We start from the raw sequence: 19,930 nt of genomic DNA, 5'->3' as shown, positions 1-19,930 counted from the left end.
GGGAAGAAGCGGAACCGAGCAGGCCATTTTCTTGGAGAAATTCACGATTCGTTCACCGACGCCAAAGTTATTCCAAATAGAATGTTGTGGATTTCCTATGAAAAGTAGGTCCTAACTATAACTACCTACTGGTGACCGCCAGTAGGTAATATATCTCAAATCATATTCTCAAATAAAAAAAGCTGTTAAACACTGAGGCGCAACTGAGTTGTTAGAATATGAATCAAGCTCATAGTGCTTCAAAAGCTGAAAAGTAACATGAATTATGTTTTTTGTTGTGTTCTCGTCCAGTTTTCCCTATTTAGACCCCCCTGAAGAGAGGCACATCCTGGAGGCTCTGAAGCAGCTTTACCAGTGCGACGCTATTGACAGGTATGTGGCACAATATCCCTGATAGAGTCTAAATGCAAAAAATAGCAGAACTTTCCGCTTGCCAGTTTTGAAAACTATCACTTCATTACAACAGGGTCACTTTCCTAGTATTTTATCTGAGAAATAGCAATACATGTGTATATCATTGTGGTGGCCATTGCTCACAATGAATGCAGTGAATTAAATAAAAAATTCAGGCACACATGTTTACTAATTACTCACCCTGTATGCTTTTGTTTTATTTCACTTTGTGTATGCATGGTGAGCAAATGCACCACATTAATGCAAGTAATATGGGTTCTCGTTATGGTGTAACTCCTAGAACTTATATTTATATACCCTTTGTGTACCTCTGTAGAACTTGGTTTATGATGTTTGCTTTTACTCTATGATAATGATTTGGGTGCTGTGCCTGCTGTAACTTGATGGTACTTGCAGTTTCTCAGTTTCAGTACAATATTTGCCTTATTGTTCATTATGCCTCGTTGGATGTGTATTCTACTTATTAAGTCCCCCTTTTTAAGTCTGGCGTTAGCCAAGACCTTTTGATTTTACTAAAATTGTATGTATAATATACTTGCATAAAGTTGCTTTCAAACACCTCTTCTCATCTACTGGTCTGCTCTTGTGTCAGTCATATTTTGCTTCTGCCCTCTTCAGCATATTGCGTGAGCCTACTTTAGCCACTGGCTAACTTCACTTTGAGTGAAAGCATTTAGCCCTTGCACAAGGAACTCATCCATACACAAAGTAGTCCCTTCAGTGCCAATGTTTTTGTTTTTACTTTATTATTTCTTTAGTGCCTCTGTAGGGCTACCAGATGCGACAATGGTGTACTTACAACTTTATCAGTTCCTTTCGCCTGTCAATGCTGTTGTAAATTTATTTCTGTAAGAAACACTTTAGTTATAGATTCATTACCTTAGAATTACCCCCAGGTGTCATACTGGATCCAGAAAGTTTTTTCGTCAGCAGTACCTCTCCGCGTCAGAAGGTGGCGTTGGTTGGCTCTGCGTCCGTCGTCGTGGTTGCCGGGATGACGTCGAGGCAGCTACTTAGATGCTGCCCTCGCGCGCTGACGCCAGTTCTTTCTTTTTCCCCGCCAGCCAGTGCAGATCCGGGAAGAGCGGTACCTCAGTCAATTTTTGACTAACGTTTGCTCACCTTTTGTCGACTTCTTGTTTCGAGTCTCAGACTCCGAACAGTCAGTCGGTGACGGATCCACACCGCATTGGCCTCTTTTGCCTGAAGCGCGACCACGACCCCAAGTCGTGCTCCGACTGCCAGTGGATGGCGCCCAAGGCTTTGTGGGAGCGGTCCTGAAAGCTGCTTAAACACCGGCAGTCGGCTCCGCATCGTTCGAGGTCCCGGGCGAGAGGGAGGTCGAGGGAACGGTCGCAGAGTCACCACCATTTCAAAATCATCGAAATCTTCACACTCTGGGTCGGGTAAGTCAAAACATAAGAAGAAGTCGGAGAAGCATTGTTGCTCTTCGACTTCTCCTTGTCAGTCGATGAGGCATGCGGTGGTGCCCCTCCCGCGTCTCCACGCGCGGACCCAAAGGGTTGACTCAGAGTTTCCCTCGCTTTCAGATACCCAGAGCGACTCCCGTCCAGCTTCGTACGTTCTACGAGGGGATGCATACCATCTTTGGGTGAACCAACCCCGCGCGCGTGTCTTCGGGCCCCGCGGACTCGGTTGGGGGGCATAGGTCTTCGCTCCCGGCGACTCCGGCCCGACGCCAAAGGCCCCCCTTGGATCCAGGCCTGCATCCGGATCGGCGTCAGTTAACCTTGTTATGCCTCCACCGGCGCCGCTTCCGACAGCCTCACTACCACGTTTGACGCCAGTCGCCTTTATGGATCTGGCGCCGGGTGGGGTTTTTATGCCCCTGTTCACTCCTGGAGTCCTTTTTCAACCACAATGGCACCCAGAGGATGGTGAGGAGGAATGGGAGGGGTCAGGTGACCCTTTGACTGACCAGTTGGACACTGAGCAGGTCTGGAGAGAGGAACTGGGGGATGCCAGTGGTTTGGACACCTCCCTTGACCTTGGCATGTTGTCGCCTCCTACCGTGGCTACGGAGGAGGGAGCGTCATACGCAGTGGTGTTGCGTAGGGCGACCGAGGCTCTCAACCTTGAGCTTCCTACGGTGGCGGTCAGGACTAACCTCCTGACTGAGGTGCTTCAATCAGCTGCGAGCTCTTCGGAGCCCCTGCTGCCGTTTAATGAGGCCCTCACAGACTTCCTCTTGGGCACGCGGTCCAGGCCCAACACTCGGGCTCCCGTGGACAGGATAGCCCGACGCCACTGCCCGGCTTAGGACTGCGGTCCATAAACACCGCTTGTCTCTTGTGCCGTTATTCGCACTCAGTGTGGGATATGGTGGCGCAAGTGCTACCTCAGTGTCCGGAGGAGGCCCTGGCAGTTCTCCCCCAGACTGTTGCTGCCGGCATATAGCCATGTCTGAACTGGTGTGGCAGAGTGGGCTAAAGAACGGTGATGGATTAGACCCAGATCGTTTGACTGGGTGTGAGTGTTTGATTGATTCAGATGCTCCGTCCATCACCACCCCCTTTTGTACCGCCGGGAGGGATGCAGCAAAGTTTACGATACGTTGTGGGCTGGACACTGCCGACTCTCTGGGCAGGACCATTTCAACGTCGGTAGCGCTGCGTCGCTACGCCTGGATGAGGTCCACAGGCTTTCTAGGGGATGTCCAGAACCCCTTGATGGACATGCCCTTTGATGGCCCTCTCTTTTTTGGAGACCAAGCAGACAACTCCCTAGAGCGCTTCAAGGACTCACGGGCTATGGCCAAGTCCTTGGGCATCTCCACCTGTTTGGCGCAGCCTGCTTTTCGCCCCTTTTGAGGCTAGAGAAGGGGTGCCCCGCTACATCCCACCCAGAGCCAAAGGCCGCAGCAAGTTTCCCAACCTTCGCGCGGCCGGGGGCCGGAAACAACGGGCATGGTTCCAGGGTCCACCGGGCGGGCCAGTCCACCCCCCACTGCAGCAGCCTCCAAACCCTCCTAGTCCGACCTTTCAGGCCCATCAAACGCCAGTAGGCGGCAGGATTCGCCATCACCTCCCCCACTGGCGCATCATCACGTCGGACAGGTGGGTTTAGAAAATAGTCTGAAGGGGCTACTTCCTCCCCTTCGATACTACCCCTCCAGCCATGCCACCGCGATACCACCGCATGTCGAAGGATCACATGGCCCTTCTCCAGCGGGAAGTTACGGCTTTCTTGGCCAAGGGAGCCATCAAGCGCGTTCCCGTTCCAGAAGTAGGTCGTGGTTGTTACTCCCACTACTTTCTGGTGCCCAAGAAGGACAAGGGCCTTCGACCTGAGGGAGGTCAATCGCTTCCTCCAGAAGGAGATTTTCAAGATGTTGACGCTGGCTCAGGTCTTGTCTGCCCTCTACTCGGAACACTAGATTGGTAGCGTTGGACTTACCTGCAGTTCACGGTAGGCCACGATCTCTTTCAGTCTACTGTGCTCCCCTTTGGCCTTACCAGTGCCCTTCGGGTGTTCACGAAAGTGATGGCGGTGGTCGCAGCTCATCTGCGTTGACCAGGGGGTTCAGTCTTCAGACTTTAGCCAATGTTTTTGTTTAGATTAATGAAGGCCCTGCAAAACAAAACATTAATTGCCAAAAGGTTGACTGACAACACCAGACCTAATGGCTTTGCCACTGTTTGTTGCAAGTGTGATCCATGCACAAGCTCCTCCCCCCCTCCGCCCCCCAGCCCTCATTACGAGTTGGGGCCAGTTTTGTTGTTGTAATAACATACAGTATAGGTATTATTGGGTTCTTTACTACCACCCTATTCTCACACGCTCAAAATGAGGTCCTGACGTGTGTATTGCCATCATAGGTCATTCACAGGTCTAAAAATAATCAGCTTTGTGCTAAAAATGGATGGTAGAACATCCTGATGTGTAGGTCGGAGGAGACAAATGTTCCCTCATTTCTGGAGGAAGTGCCAAATCAGAAGGAAAATCCATCAGTTACATTTATTCCACAGTACTCATCAGTGGATTCTCCAAGTGCAGGAAAGTCATTCTACGATAGTAGCCAGATGTCAGCGCACATCACCTTTTCCAGAGACTACATCTGGGATTCAATCTATATGGCCTTTTATCCACTGATTCCCTTTGTGGTCTCTGCTGGATGATCAATGTATCCACTCAATTCGGATTATTTTTTCAGTTAACCATCGCAGGTACTGGAACTGCTGTGCATAATAAAAAGAAGCAACAGGCACAGTCTAATTAAATCAAAAAAGCATGTACTATTGTACATAATCAATTTCTGAAGCAGTCAGATCATGGGAAAGGGTGCAAGCTTCAGCAGAATGTGTGTAGCCAACAGGCTTGGTGCAGCCTTTCAAGTTATGAGTTTGATAAAATGACTACTATCTAATTAGGTAATTATATCAGCGTTTATTTAGGTGTCTCGAAACATGCTAGTTTGTTGAGGGCACTATATAAATAATTGATATTAGTGTTGTAGTCCTCTCACTACTGCTGTTGTGCATTTTGGGAGCTTTTTATATGATTTCTTATATAATGGTTGCTCAGAGGTGGCATTGATTTTGCAATTAATTTTCATGGAGCTGAGGGGGGTGTAGTGTGCGCACTTTCTGCTTTTTTATTCCCATCCCATTAACAGTTTTTGCATAATGAGTAATTGTCCGCTCTGAAAGTGAAAGCAGCTCTGAAAGTATAGAAACTAGGAGTGAACACAAAATGGATACCCGGTGAGTGTAGTATGTATGAAGTACAGTTTGCAGTCACATCACAAGGTATTCTACAGGCATACTTAAATGGGAAATTATTACAAATGTACATTGGCATAGCCAGCACAATGCAAAAATGTATGTGCTGACCTTCTCTGGAGGCTGTAGCTCAACCATCTAACAATTTAACTGAATGTGAAAGTGACAATGTGTCCTTCCATACTCTCTAAACATAGCCAATCAAACAGATTAAAAATACTTCACTTCTTTTATGACTGAATGAATGAATAAAAAGTTTGGGACAAATTCTTTCTCTAAGGATTTGGTCAAGCTGTGCTGCCTTGACCTTGTAGATGTTTGGACTGCCCTGTCTGTATTTCTCCAACTAGCCAAACAATCATATAAGCCCACTGGAGGAGCTTCCTTCTGCTTAATGTTTACCATCATCTCAACCAGTCACTGATGCCAGTCGGATACCCGAAAATGCATCTTCATTCTAAGTGAGATTTCCTATCACCTGGCTGGTGATGGCACAGACTTTTTTTTCTACCTCTGTGCATGTGGGAAGACCGCCCCTAACTCTTTCCCATAAAATGTCCTTAAGTCCACTCATTTGAGGTCCTTGAATTAAGGAGGTCCTTTGATGGGCGTGAGAGGGGAACTAATTTGTTTTGAGTTGGTGATCTCCATCTCAGACATTCCAGCCTGTATAGACAAACTCTCTTGCCTATCCTACCAAAAACAGTGGGTTGAGTGGTCTGCAGTCCAATACATTTTGTCTTTCAGGCCATTTTTACATTGTTGAGTGAAACCCACCCCTCTTCATTTCCTTGTGTTTTGGTCATCTCTCCTGATAGTGGCCCTCTGAGGGAGTCCAGTGAAGATCACACCAGTGCAAGTCAGAACTCTTATTGTGAACATTGGGCAAGGAACCAAACAATGATCTTCAGGCTTTACAGGGTGTACTGATGTGGTGAATACACTTCCCCTTGATATCCCCAGAGATGCATGATAGCCATACAACTTTATTAGACAGATAGGCCCCCCGGTCTTGCAAGAAGATGCATTATCAAGGTGCTATCCTCATAAAGAGGGGGATGAAATGGACTTTATGGTAGGAGATCACAGGACATCGGAAAGGGACATGGCTGTCTCTCTTTGCCCGAAGGTCTTCTCCTATGTTGAATCTCAAACGAAGCAGAAGAGATGGTCTCCAAGAAAAGCACTTCAGTATTCAAACTAGTGGGAGGTGACAAGGCTATCTGATGGTTTGGTCTCTGAGTCCGGAATGGAGCCATTTTACTGCATGTTGACAACTAGGTGGCCAAGTGCTATTTATACAGCCAGGGTGGTGCTCCTTAGCAGAAGTTGGTTATATCATTCAGGGTAAGAGTACTGCTGTTGCAGCTGGAATGCTTGCATTTCTACAGGTATAAACAGGGCGCGTATACATGGCTATCAAAGAAAAACATAATGTAAACCCTCATTTTTAATGATATACAACGGGAGATCATGTTGAGAAGTGTATGTTTGAGGAATGTGTGTTGTAGATACACATGCTTTGCATACTCCTGCCATCTAGTGTTGGGTCTGGATGTTTGCAAGTTGTTTTTCTTCGAAGAAGTCCTTACAGTCACAAGGTAAGGTGACTCCTTCTTTCGGTGATCATACGCATGGGCATTGACTCCATTGTTAGATAGTTTTTTTCTGACATCAGGTTTGGACGTGTATTGCTGCTCTTCCGTTCAAAACCGTTCTTCGGGTTCCCCTCGGTGCGCAATCCACTATACCCTTGACAATATTGTTTTTGTATGCGTTTATCTGTTCTTAGTGTATCGAATTGGTCAACAAACTTTACATCTTCAGTCGAAAACTTTGTGGGTGGCCCTCATGCTTAGCCGCATTAGTCCAGCCTTCTGCAGATGGAACAAACTCTGTTTCAATTCTGTCCTTTGCGCCACGCCAAGTACCCTCGCACCGATGACCTACATCAAGTTTGTAACTTGTGCCTCTCACCGGAGCACAAGGAGGAAGACAGCGACGCTTGTAAATCGTTTAGGTTGAAGGAAACTCTACGGGCTCAACAACGAGAAATGCAACACCAAAGCATTCTACACACTCCGGATAGCTTTGGCGAAGAATCAGAACATAAAGAGGTTGACGCATCGGCGGCAGAAGAATAGGACTTCTCTGTTCCAGTGTCAGATTCTGAACTCAAGATTGACTTGGAGTCACAAGACGTACCTCCGGGACAGGGTGCTGGGAGTACTATAGACCCTTTGCCCCCCAAAACATCTTACAAAAAAAATAAGGCTATGGCACCCAAGGTCGGCACTGAGACAATATTTCCGACTCCCTGCCCTCTGGCTCAGCCCCAAAACAAATCGCCATGCCTTCCGGCTCGGAACCGAGTTGGCAGAACCACTCCATTCCGAGGGATAAATCTGGTTCGGAGCCAAAACCCTCCGCTCCGAAAGAGAAGCATACTTCAGAGCCGAAACCTCCACTCTCAAAGCAAAGACGCTATCTCAACAACAAAGCCTTCAGTGCTGAAATCGAAGGACAACCGCTCCGAGACTCCAGAACCAATTTTAGACCTTTTTAAAGACAAATTGGATCCTAAACAAAAGATCCTGATACAGGACACATTTTGGCTAAGACACCAGCCAAACGGAAAGTTCCTTCAGAGGACCCTGCCTATAAGATTGCTATAAAGAAGAAAAAAGACATGGCTACCAGCCCTGCGTATCCTACCCCAAAATCTCCTTCACCTCCACCATCTTCTCCACAATTGGCAATTCTAGATCCTTTACACATAACACCTCAATGATCTCCCTCTATACAACCTGAAGGGGATGATATTGATGATGAACACACATTTACTGTAGATCCATGGAATGATTCTACAATTGACCCTCCATTAAATAATGTTCGAGAGCTGAACCCTGCAAAGCAATCCCCACCAGACGATAATGTGGCTTATCAAGAGCTTATTGCTAGAGCAGCAGAGTATCATGGAGTTGCACTACATAAGGAATCTTTAGAGAAAGATTTTTTGTTTGAAACATTAGGATCCACACATAGGTCAAGCCGAACTCTCCCTATGTTAAGGGAATGATAAGACATTCAGATGATATATTTAAAGACCCCGTGCGAGCACGTATTTTACCTACCAGAGTTGATAAAAAGTACAAACCATCACCACCTGATCCTGTTTTTATTAAAGGACAGTTGCCTCTTGAGTCGCTGGTGGTGTCCAATTCTCGTAAGAGATCAAATTAACAAATCTCTGGTGATGCACCTCCCCCTGTCATGTTTTCCAAGCTGATAGATGCATCGGGTAAATTAGTAGCTGCTCAAACTGCTAACCACTGGTGCATAGCACAGGGCCTACTAGCTAGGTACGACAGGGCACACTGGAATGAGATGGAGCAACTGCTTCAATATCTCAGAGATGAACACAAAAGCAGAGCACAAGAGTTAGGTCAGGAAGGCAAACTCATTTCTAACTCTTCCATCAGACGTGCTCTAGATGCTACTGACACCGCAGCTAGGGAGATTAATACCAGCATTCTCCTCAGAAGACATGAATGGCTTAGGGTTTCAGGGTTTAAACCTGTGGTTCAGCAATCCATTTTAAACCCCACTTTTGACAAACAACACCTATTTGGTCCCAAAGTCGATAAGGCTTTGGAAACAAATGAAGAAAGACACAGAAGTGGCAAAGTCCATGGAAGTGCGCCAGTCCCCATCAAATAGAGGCTCCTTACGCCGCTCCTTTTATAGAGGAGGGTCCAAAACCACATCCTCAGACCCAAATGCTTCCCCTTATAAAGGCACCACCCAATCCTCTCTCTCTTGAGGTTTTTATAGAGGAGAGTATAGAGGAAACAATTCCAAAGGTAGGGGTATAGGTGCCACAGCGTGTAACTCCCCTTCTCCCAACAAACAGTGACATGCCCACTATCCCCCCCGCCGCCCGATTATTTAACATGTCGGGGAAGGCTTCAACAGTTTCCCCCCATTTGGCAATTCATAACATCCGACAAATGGGTGATCGATCTTATCCATCATGGTTATCACCACCAATTCTCCAAATATTTCACCTTGCACTCACAAACTATCGTCAGACCACTTACAGTTACTTAAACAGTAGGTGCAATCTCTCTTGGAAAAGGGAACCATAAAACCAGTCCCATTACAGTACCAAGATTCAGGGGTTTACTCTCTCTACTTTCTGATCCCCAAAAAGAACGGCTCCTTAAGACCAATTTTGGATCTCAGAGTGTTAAACCAGTACATACTGTCAGAACATTTCCATATGGTATTAATTTAACAAGTGCTTCCACTTCTACAGCAAGGCTATTTTATGTCCACACTAGACTTAAGACGCATCACCTTCTGATCTATCCAGATCAGATTTCTGATAGCAGGCAAACACTATCAGTTCAAGTACTCCCATGTGTTTACCAAATGTCTAGCAGTAGTGGCAGCTCATCTCAGAAGACAACAAATTCACTTCTTCCCATAATTAGACGACTGGCTCATCAAAGTCAGCAGACACCAGAAGTGTCTACAACACACTCAGACCACGCTAGGCCTACTCTATCTATTGGGAATCACGGTGAACACGCAAAAGTCTGGCAGAACACCTTCCAGGAGTCAACAATCAAATTGCCAACCTCCTCAGCAGAAGGAGGCAGCAAATACACGAGTGGGAACTTCATCCCCATGTTCTCCTTCCATGCTTTCAAAAATGGCGATTTCCACAATTAGATCTGTTCACCACAGTGGACAAAGCAAAATGCCCAAAACTTTGCCTCCAGGTTCCCACACCCTCGCTCCAAAGGGAATGACCTATGGATCAATTGGGCAGGGATATTTGCCTATGCTTTTCCGCCTTTCCCACTCCTTCTGTTTCTGGTTCGAAAGCTCGAACATCGCTCACACTGATACTAGTAGCTCCCACATGGGCTCGCCAACCATGATACACCACACTCTTGGAACTCTCAGTGGTTCCAATTCAAAAGCTGCATCTCAATTCCACCCAAAACGTGGAGAAATCCACCCAAACCCCAAGGAGCTCAACTTAGTGAGTTGGCTCCTGCAGTCACAGACTTTGGATACTTGCATTTTCCACGAGACTGCATGAATATTCTAAAAGAAGCAAGAAAGACCACTACCAAATCTTGTTATGCAGCAAAAAGGAAATGATTTCTTATCTATTGTAATACCAACAATATTGATCCTCTAGATTCTTCTATTCAAAACATTATTTGTTACCTTCTACACCTACAGCAAACTAGTATAGCTTACACATCTATTTGATTGCACCTTGCATTAGTAGCTGCTTATTTGCAAAACAGTCAGCATTTATCTTTGTTTAAAGTTCCTGTGATTAAAGCCTTTATGGAGTGCTTAAAAGGAGTAATACCACCCAGAATACCTCCAGCACCAGTATGAAATCTTAACATTGTACTTCCAAGATTCATGTTCACACTTTGAACCATTGCACGATTGTCCTTTACAGCTGCTTTTAACGTTTGACCAGATCCACATTTAAGAATGTATCCTTTTTTTAAATAAATCTCTGTAGACTTTTTTCCACATTTTTAATTGTCTGTAACGGTGGTTTTTACTTTTAATGGATTTGTAGTAATACTTGTTAATTGTTTAATGTGATTTTATGTCTGTACTTTTATGATATATTCTATCGAATAAAGTATTACAACAACGGGAATCTTAACATTGTACTTCCAAGATTCATGTTCACCCTTTGAACCATTGCACGATTGTCCTTTACAGCTCCTTTCATGGAAAGTTGCCTTCCTCGTTGCAATCACTTAATTAAGGAGAGTTGGTGACCTACAGGCATTAACCTCAGAAGAACCCTTCTTTCAAGCTTCATAAAGATAGGGTAGTTCTTCCCACCAACCCAAAATTCCTCCCTAGAGTAGTTTCTGCATTTCATCTTAACCAATCAGTTGAGTTACCTGTGTTCTTCCCTCAGGCTGATTCTGTAGCAGAATGATCTCTTCACACATGTGATGTCAGAAGATCGTTATTGTATTATATATCGAAAGGACAAAAGATTTTCGTAAAATAAAGCAACTGTTTGTTGCATTTGCACCAGCTCACAAAGGCAATCCTAACTCTAAATCTAGCATTTCAAGATGGATTGAAAAGTGCATTCAAACCTGCTATGCAAATCTAAAAGAACTTTATCTATACACCCTAGATCACATTCCACTTTCAAAATAGGGGCATCTATGGACTTTTTAGGGAACATTCCTATAGCTGATATCTGTAAGGCAGCGACATGGTCTACACCACACACATTTACCAAACTTTATTGTGTGGTTGTGTTAGCATGCCAACAAGCCAAAGTAGGGCAGCCAGTGCTAAAGACACTTTTCAGACCAGTTCAACATCTACTGGTTAGCCATCACTTTGGAAGAATACTGCTATATAGTCTATGCAAAGCATGTGTATGTACAGCACACATGCCTCGAACGGATTATGTTACTTACCCAGTAAGCATCTGTTCTTGGCATGTAGAGCTGTAGGTTCACATGCGCCCTCCCACCTCTCTGGACACCTGTATTTGTTGCAGTTCTCATTATGAGGATTCACCTTACCTCATAACTGGTAAGATTTCTTCGAAGAAAAACAACTTGCAAACATCCGGACCCAACACTAGAGAGCATGAGTACGCAAAGCATGTGAATCTACAGCAATACATGCCATGAATAGATGCGTACTGGGTAAGTAACATATTCCTTTCTCAGCATATAAATTTGCAAGTTCTTAAAAGCGTATTTAATCCTGATCGGTAAAGAAAAACTCTGCATAGAATACTGAATCTGGAGCAATAACTCATCAAGCACCTGCATAGATATTTATTGCATCATATAGGTTTCACATGCACTCTAATCTGCAAATGATTCCCCATGTAATAATTGTAAGCTTTACACTTGTTACTGAGGGACCCTTTCGAGATTTGATGGTTGTCTGTCTTTTTGATCTCATTAAGGAGAGGCCACGTCACCCAAATGGGGAAGTTCATGGTGGAATATCCCCTACCTGCAAATATGTCGTGTGCAGTGATCAAGGCAACATCTTTGGGCTGTGAAGATCTCCTCCTTCCTATAGCATCCATGTTGTCTGTAGAAAACGTATTTATACGTCCAGGTAAGGGGGCAGTCCAAAAGATAAGATGAATACTTAGGTTTCCAAAAAATGTAAAGTGTATCCAGCGTGTATTTTATTTTAGCAATAGTACATACCCTTTAAAGTAAAATAGCATTGAATTATAGCAGCATCGGCGTATAGAATTTGTAGGAGCACTGTTGGGAGTTCATGTGATGTGCACAGGCTAGTTTTCTGCAGTTGTATTTGAAAATATAGTTCAGTAAAATTAGCTGTCAAAGGCAGGATCTTTTTTGATTGAACTAGCTCTACTAAATTTACTGTCCCTATTGCACTGATGAGTCAGTGTGCATTATTAACATGGGGTGCTACAAACTTGTTATTTCCTTCCTTGTGGTTAAATTAAAACTGCTTAGTACTGTGTGCCAGTTGTATCATTCCTATTCGCAAACCAGCGATACTCAAATTGCACATGGGAATGCAGTTTGCAATGTGACCTATGTATTAATAGGTTGCATCACAAGGAGCTACGTATGCAGGGATGAAGACTCGCAGGGCACAGCAGATCTTCCTGCAGTTGATTTCCAAATGAGGATTCTGGTTTTTAATAAAGCAACCCGTGTTCCTTATAGAAACTGGTGCAAAAAAAGTGTGTGTGTAGGCGTGTGTGTGTAGGCGTGTGTGTGTAGGCGTGTGTGTGTAGGCGTGTGTGTGTAGGCACGTGTGTGTAAGTGTGTGTGTGTGTGTGTAGGTGTGTGTGTGTGTATGTGTATGTGTAGGCATGTATGTAAGCATGGCCCAGGGTACTGATATGATTGGGCCCTTGTCTGTTGCTCACTTCAAATTTGAGTGCTGCCTCCTGGGCTTTATGTGGATCAGGCCCTGCCAGACCTCAGATACGCGTGTGAACTATTCTCTATTCATGCCCTTAATCTTACAGGCAGAAACAATGCGGGAATGTCCTTAAGATAATCCATAACAGCAACGTAGACCTTGTCTACATTTTAGTTTTACTTCATATTGCATTCCCTAAAGGTATTTTTTCCACCAGTTTTTATATGCAACTTATGACACTTATATAGTGCATACTGGGAACTGAGTTGCCTCCAGGTGCCTGAGTATGTTCAGGGTGTAAGCATGTGTTTATGATAGGGCACAAATCAGAGTTCTGGAGATAAGTCTGAATTGTCTCAGTGCATGTCTGTGGATCAAAAACGTGTTTAGACTTCATGCACATACAATCCTTGGCCTCTCTGCAAAGTGCTTTAGCCACATATTTGCCAGTAGTAATTGTTAGACTATGGGAAAGTGTGGGTACGGAGGTACGTAGTGCTTAAATGTGAGGTGTTGTGTGTGGAGGGATGGTGACGTGAAGGAGCTAAACATAAATGCAGCTGGAGTAAGCGGCAAAAAGGTGTGAAGAGGAAAATGGTGCATTGTGAGAATCTCAGATGAAAGATTTCAGAAAGATGTGGGGAGAAAAAAGGGCCCAAGTGGCTAACAGAGTGAAAAACCAAAGAGAAAGGGCTGTGAAGATGAAAAAAGTGACTGAGGCACTCCAAAACCACGTCACCTTCCACAGACCTTAGCAATGTTTCATTGCTTGTCAATCTTTCAGTATTGAAACGTTTTCAATACTAATTATTCACAGCAAAATCATTTGTGTTGCTTATTTATTTGATACTGTTAACCATCACTGGCAAATCCAGCAAGGCTGTCTTGTTTTCGGCCCATGTCTGTTGTATTATATATCTGGATGTGATAGAATGAAACTCATAGTACCCACACAGTGGTCATTTACCACGTTTTGTAGAGCACATGATTTTAATCGTCATGTTTTAGACAGATGTATGTTGAAACCACGTAGGCATTTTTTCCATATGCCTTTACAACGTGGTCCGAACACTTCTTTACAATGCGTTCCATTACTCCACAAGTCATTACAACGACTTGCCAAAGGCAAAGTATTGGCGTTGGCACAGTATAATTTACCATTCCAACTCCTGTTGTGCAACAGTAGGGAAAGTATTGGACTTAAAGTCCAACATCAATCCAACAATGCTTTCTTAAGGCAAGGAGCGGGATAAATGAACACATTTGTGGTTCGAACCACGTTGTAAAGGCACATGGTGTTTCGAGCTGTGGAGTAAAGTGTGTTTCCTGTTTTAGGCCACGCCCTTAATTTCATAGCCCATGCCTTCTTGTAAAGGAAAATAGACTCTGAGAATCGCAGAGCAAACGCATACACTTTACTGACAGTTCATTAGCATCCAAGTGATTCGTTCTTATAGCGCTTAATGTTGTATCCTTTTGAAGAGCTTTAAATAATGAATGTAATAATAAATCACTAAGGTACGTGTCAGCTTCTTTTATTCTCACTGCTCAGCATGTTATTCTCCTTTCTAAGATGGCCTACTGGTATTTTTTCTGCTATGAGCTTCTCTAAATGCCAACAGTGTCCAAGCCCATTTTCATATGTATATCTGCCACTGACTATAAGGCCACTACCACAATATAGGGCTCAGTACAGGTCTTAGAAAATTATTACCATGCTCAACCCTTGGTAGTTTGGCTGCGAGCTTGTAGGCTTAACTTCGAAGAGAGATTATGTAAAGCATTTAAAAACATCAATTCAGTAAATAATTAAGCCACAACACTCCAAAAAAATTAAATGACACCAAAACAAAACAAAACCAATGTAGGGAACCAGTGATATGAATTTTTAAAGATTTAGCACTATATATCACGAAAGCGACTATTGGCCAATCTAGTCGCGCTAGACCGTGTCACAGTTTCAGGCCGATCGCAATTGAGCCCTGCGCAGCTACCCCTCGCAGTAGGTCTCGGTCAAACTTTTTACCTTCTGACTTAGAAACTTTTCTGGAGATTTTCTTCCCGGGGTCCCTCAAAGCTCTCAGCCTGTGTGGATTTGCTGAGGGTTAGGGGCTTGCCTTGCCTCGAGCTCCCAGTCAACCTTGTGGTAGTCCGACCTCCGGAGCTTTCCAGTGGGAAGAACCAGGCTGGGTCGTGGTTGAAGGTGGGCGGCTTGGTTTTTGCGATTGGTCCCGTTCACCTTTCCTTTGTTTAGACTTAGAAACTTTTACAGAGCTTTTTCTTCTGGGATCCCTTGATGCTTTTCACCAGGCTGGATTCGGTGAGGGTTCGCCGGCTTGGGTGTCGGCCTACTCACGGTCAAACTCTGGTAGTCGGACTTCCGGAGCATTTCAGTGGCATGCACCTGGACAGCAGGCCCGCTCATGGTTGATGTTCGCCGGCTTGGCTGGCTAAGCCAAGTCGGTCAACGTCTTGATTTTTTTTTCAAAGTTGTGCCAAACCTATGAAACTTCTTCCTGAAGTTCCCTGAGGAGTCCCAAAGTGTCCAAACTTACTCCAAGGACCTGGAAGTTCCAAGATGGTTCTTGAAAGTTTTCCTCAATTCACTTGGACAAAACCCTTACTAATCCACTGTTAATACTCCAGTCTGAGTATTCTTGGTGGGGATGTTCCAGGGTAGATAGTTAACCTGTAGCTTGCAGAGAGTCCTCTCTTAAGTCATTTTGGGCAAGGTTGTCCACAGGGCTGTAGTTCTGGATTGTGCAGAAGGTGCAGTCTTTAGAGTGGAGGGCCCAGTTGGTGCAAATCAAACTTCTCAGCATGGACCCTTCTTCTCTCTTTCAAGTAGCAGATCTGAGACACTTTGCCCCTCTCAGATACTTATTCCAAGTTACCTGGGTCAAGCAGAAAGGCACTCATGTCCAATGAGGTTGCAGGTCAACACACCAGGGTATGACCACATCCTCCAATGTCTGGCACTATTTCCTCCCAGAGGGCACCATTTCTCCAAAATTCGTCATGGCTGATTTTCTATAATGCCCGTGAACGGGCCAATTCACAGTCTACAGGGGATGGTACCCTCCCAGACAAAGACTCAAACTATTAGATGCCTCCGATAAACGAATAGCCGCCCTTGCAGCAAATCATTGGTGCATTGCCAGCACCCAGGCCCTGCTAGCCATATATGATGGGGCACACTGGGATGAAATTGAGCAGTTGCTTTAACACCTCCCAGATGAGCACAAAGCAAAAGCCCAGGATTTAGTCCAGGAAGGGAAGCTCATATCCAATTCCTCAATTTGATGCGCTTTGGATGCTGCAGACACTGCAGCTAGAGAGATGTGTTTTTAAGGAGACATGCATCGTTGAGGAGTTCTGGTGTCAAACCCGAAGTACAACAGTCTATTTAAAATACTCATTTTGACAAGAAACATCTCTTCGGGCTCAAAATAGAGAAGTCATTAGAAAAAATGAAGAAAGACACACAAGTAGCCAAGTCTTGCAGTCTCCCTATAATCAGGCTCCTTTAGTCGCTCCTTCTACTGCGGAGGGTCTAAAACCATGTCATCAGACAATACTGCCGCCTCCTACAAAGGCAACGGTCAATCTTCCTCTACAAGGGGCTTCTTTAGAGGAGGATACAGAGGCAACAACAAAAAAGGTCAAGACAGAGGTTCCACCCCACGTAATTCAATCAATCAATCAATCAGAGTACTTGTAAAGCGCGCTACTTACCCTTGAGGGTCTCAAGGCGCTGAGGGCGGGATGCCGCTACTGCTCGAAGAGCCAGGTCTTGAGGAGTCTTCTGAAGGCAAGTAGGTCTTGGGTCCACGTAGGTGGGTATGAGGTAATTAGAATTTTTATGGTCAAAAATGTCCCCTACCGTGTACCCCAACGCCTCCATGTACGTGCTTAAAGTGCATGTAATTTCCCTCCTCGGCCAGCTATGAAGACGCAAATACATTTGCGTCCAACGTTAACATGTCCTCTATCAGATCCACCATGAATGGAGTGATAATTCGGTTCTTAAGTATGCCATGCCAACGTCTTTACATGGTGCACTTTTCACGTTTCTGGCTCAATTGAGCTAGGCCCTGAACTCGAGGCTCGAAACCTCTTCTCAAGTCATCTCTGCCTCTGAAAGCTGCAGCCCGGATCTGCATCCATGACCTTTACCTTACTCCCTACTCGGCGAGCGGTGCCTGGCTCGGCCTGCCTGCCTGCCAAAGACAGTATTTTGCCTTCAAGTTATCTGTTCAGCTCCTCGGAAACACATTCCAGTCCAGTGAAATAGGTAAACAGTTCCCCGGTTGCAGAGTAAAGAGTCAAGCCTTCCTGTCTCCATGCAAGTAATTCATTGCTCCCATTACCCTGGTAGGCCCATGGCCCCCGCACATTGCACGTAGTCACATATGCACGCACTAACAGTCAGTATAGAATAGCCTCTGCCCGAGAGACCTTTACCTCTAGATAGTACAGTTCTCCAAACACAAGATATCAGATATGATTTAGGTTTAGGTTGTTCTGACATGCCAGACTTCTGTCTCCCCTCGGTAGTGTTAAACGTCAAGTCCCCTGCACCCTCCAACTTCACGTCAAATTCACGTCATGCTGCCTGCGCGCGCATCTATGCCATAGTTTTCTGCTGACACTGCAGGATTCCTCTATGAATCCACCCACTTGTGACACTTTCAAGTGACGTTTCTAGCACACACCTCCGTGTACGCCCTCGTGCACGCCTTCTGTTACGCACATGTGTTCTTATCTCGTTTCTCTCAGCTGTTACGCCTTCTGTATCCATCACCATTGTATGCTTTTACTATATATATTGTGCACTGTTAATAAAGTATTGTCTATCCCTTCCTGAACCTTAGTGGTGATGGAACATGATACCATGGTTCGAACCATTCCATTACTTGGAATAAAACCCTTATAACTCAGACTCCACAGACTCTGCCTCTCATTTCGATTGAGCTATTTTATTGAACTTATACCGCATAGAAATTAAGTATACGGTAAATATTTATTTACCACATAATTTGGCGCCCGAATAGGTACCCCTCCCCCACATCACGCGCCGGCGATGCGTCGCAGGTATCGCCCCCTGCCACAGCCGTGACGGACTTCTACGCGTACCCCAGGTTTTCCTGTATCTCCCTCAGGCCTACGGAGGTGACGGAGACTGCGATCGACATCCTGACGAGGCGGTGAGGAGTGCGGAGGATCCCGACCAGAGCCCAGCCGAGAGAGCAAGGTCCGAGGTGTCTAGAGGCCCACCAGTTCCGAAGTACCTGCGTCACGTGTCGAGTCGAGTCCAGTCCGGTCCAGTCCAGACGAGTTTCCGAGGCCTTCTGTTCCGTGCTTCCCGGTGAGTACCGTTGCTGGGGACGCATCAAGACGGGTGCATTGATTTGTGTCCGGTCAAGACGGGTCTGGGTACACAGATCCGGTCTGCACTGTTTTAGCAGTGTATCTGTGCTGTTTAGCAGTACATCAAGTATAATAGTAATCTAGCGATTTTTTCTCGTTATAGAACTCGTTCATAATCAGTATCTGTTCGAAATGTTTAAATGTGTTTAATGTCGTGGTATGAGTGATTGTTTGTATTTCATTATTGTGTTCATTGTGTTTACGCCTAGGGTAAGGTAATAATGCCTTTATTCTCAAAGTTACGACAGTTAGGAACTAGGAAAGGGATATTAGAGGAAGCGATTCCGGTCCCACTTAGGGACACTCCCGGACATTTTATGTATCACAAACATGGCCTAGATGCCATTCTGTATCTGGACTTATGGGTCGATTATACTAAGAATCTGGATGAGAAATATAGATGGCCTGTTACAGGGACATGGGATGCTGATTGCATCATGAGAGTAGAAGAAGCACTCTGGAAAAAAAAGGCCAGACAATCCCAGAAAGATGCCATAGAGTTATGGCGTAAAGAAGCGCATAGACGTACAGAAAAAGAACTCAGAAAGGCCGAAAAACATAGAGAAGATTCTGAAAAAGCTCGAGAAAATGAATTAGTCGAAGAAGGTATACGAGTCAGAACAGAACAAGTAGACCGACAACAAAATACCCTTATGAATGGCATGTATCCTCTTCTGGCCGAAGGTTTACCTAAGGCCGTCCCGGAAGTGCCAAGTAATCTACCGCCACCATTAGTTCCGATTAAAGTACACCATAAGAAGACTGCAGCAGATATTTTCCTTTCTTCCTATTTAGATGATGTAGCTCCAGCATATACGAACCTACCGCCCGTTAATAATGCACATCTGCCCGCTCCGGCAGATCAACCTGCTGTTCAAGTTACGCCACCCCCTCGTTCCCATGTTACGCTTCCCCCTGCTGTTCCTCCTGCAACTGTTCCCGTCGTTGGACCTGGGAATCCTTTCTCCCAGGGCCTACCTACTGTACATACTTTACCAGCTACATTACCGCCCGTAACGACGCAGCCAACGATGGCTGGCGGTCAGCCTGACGGTCACGCTTCAGGAGGTGCAGCAGGAGGTCATTTTCGGACCCCGCCACCAGTACATCGGATGACTGTTAGGGAATTAGCAATGCAACGTACTCCGAAACCAATCACACAGCACATACTTAAACAGTATCTTACAGATTGTAGATATGATCCAGTACCCGGAAAAAGCGGAACCATGATGCTAGCATCGCTACGTATACGACGAGTTACAGACTATTTAGTGTTATTTCCAGGAATGACAAACCATCTAGATAACATATATCATTTTATTCAAACGGGGGAAGGTCCTGAAAGTATTGGCGAGGCAATGGCACACCAGAAAGTAGACACTCAAGGCCTGATATTACGC

At 45.2% G+C, this 19,930-nt stretch overlaps 1 protein-coding gene across 4 annotated transcripts in view; it reads left to right on the top strand.

Annotated features, from left to right (window-relative positions):
- Positions 1 to 19,930, top strand: part of DHX40 (DEAH-box helicase 40) — a 377,067-nt gene that overhangs the window by 210,250 nt on the left and 146,887 nt on the right. For all 4 annotated transcript variants that reach the window (XM_086954961.1, XM_086954958.1, XM_086954959.1 and 1 more), the window contains 2 exons: positions 292 to 372; positions 12,151 to 12,308. In XM_086954961.1, the coding sequence (XP_086811087.1) occupies positions 292 to 372; positions 12,151 to 12,308 (239 nt within the window). The remainder of the gene's footprint in view (positions 1 to 291; positions 373 to 12,150; positions 12,309 to 19,930) is intronic.

The sequence above is a fragment of the Lissotriton vulgaris genome, chromosome 2_1 (assembly GCF_964263255.1).
Source record: "Lissotriton vulgaris chromosome 2_1, aLisVul1.2, whole genome shotgun sequence".
Classification (NCBI taxonomy): domain Eukaryota; kingdom Metazoa; phylum Chordata; class Amphibia; order Caudata; family Salamandridae; genus Lissotriton; species Lissotriton vulgaris.
Note: the sequence above shows the minus strand (reverse complement) of the source record. Positions and strands in the feature narration are given on the sequence as shown.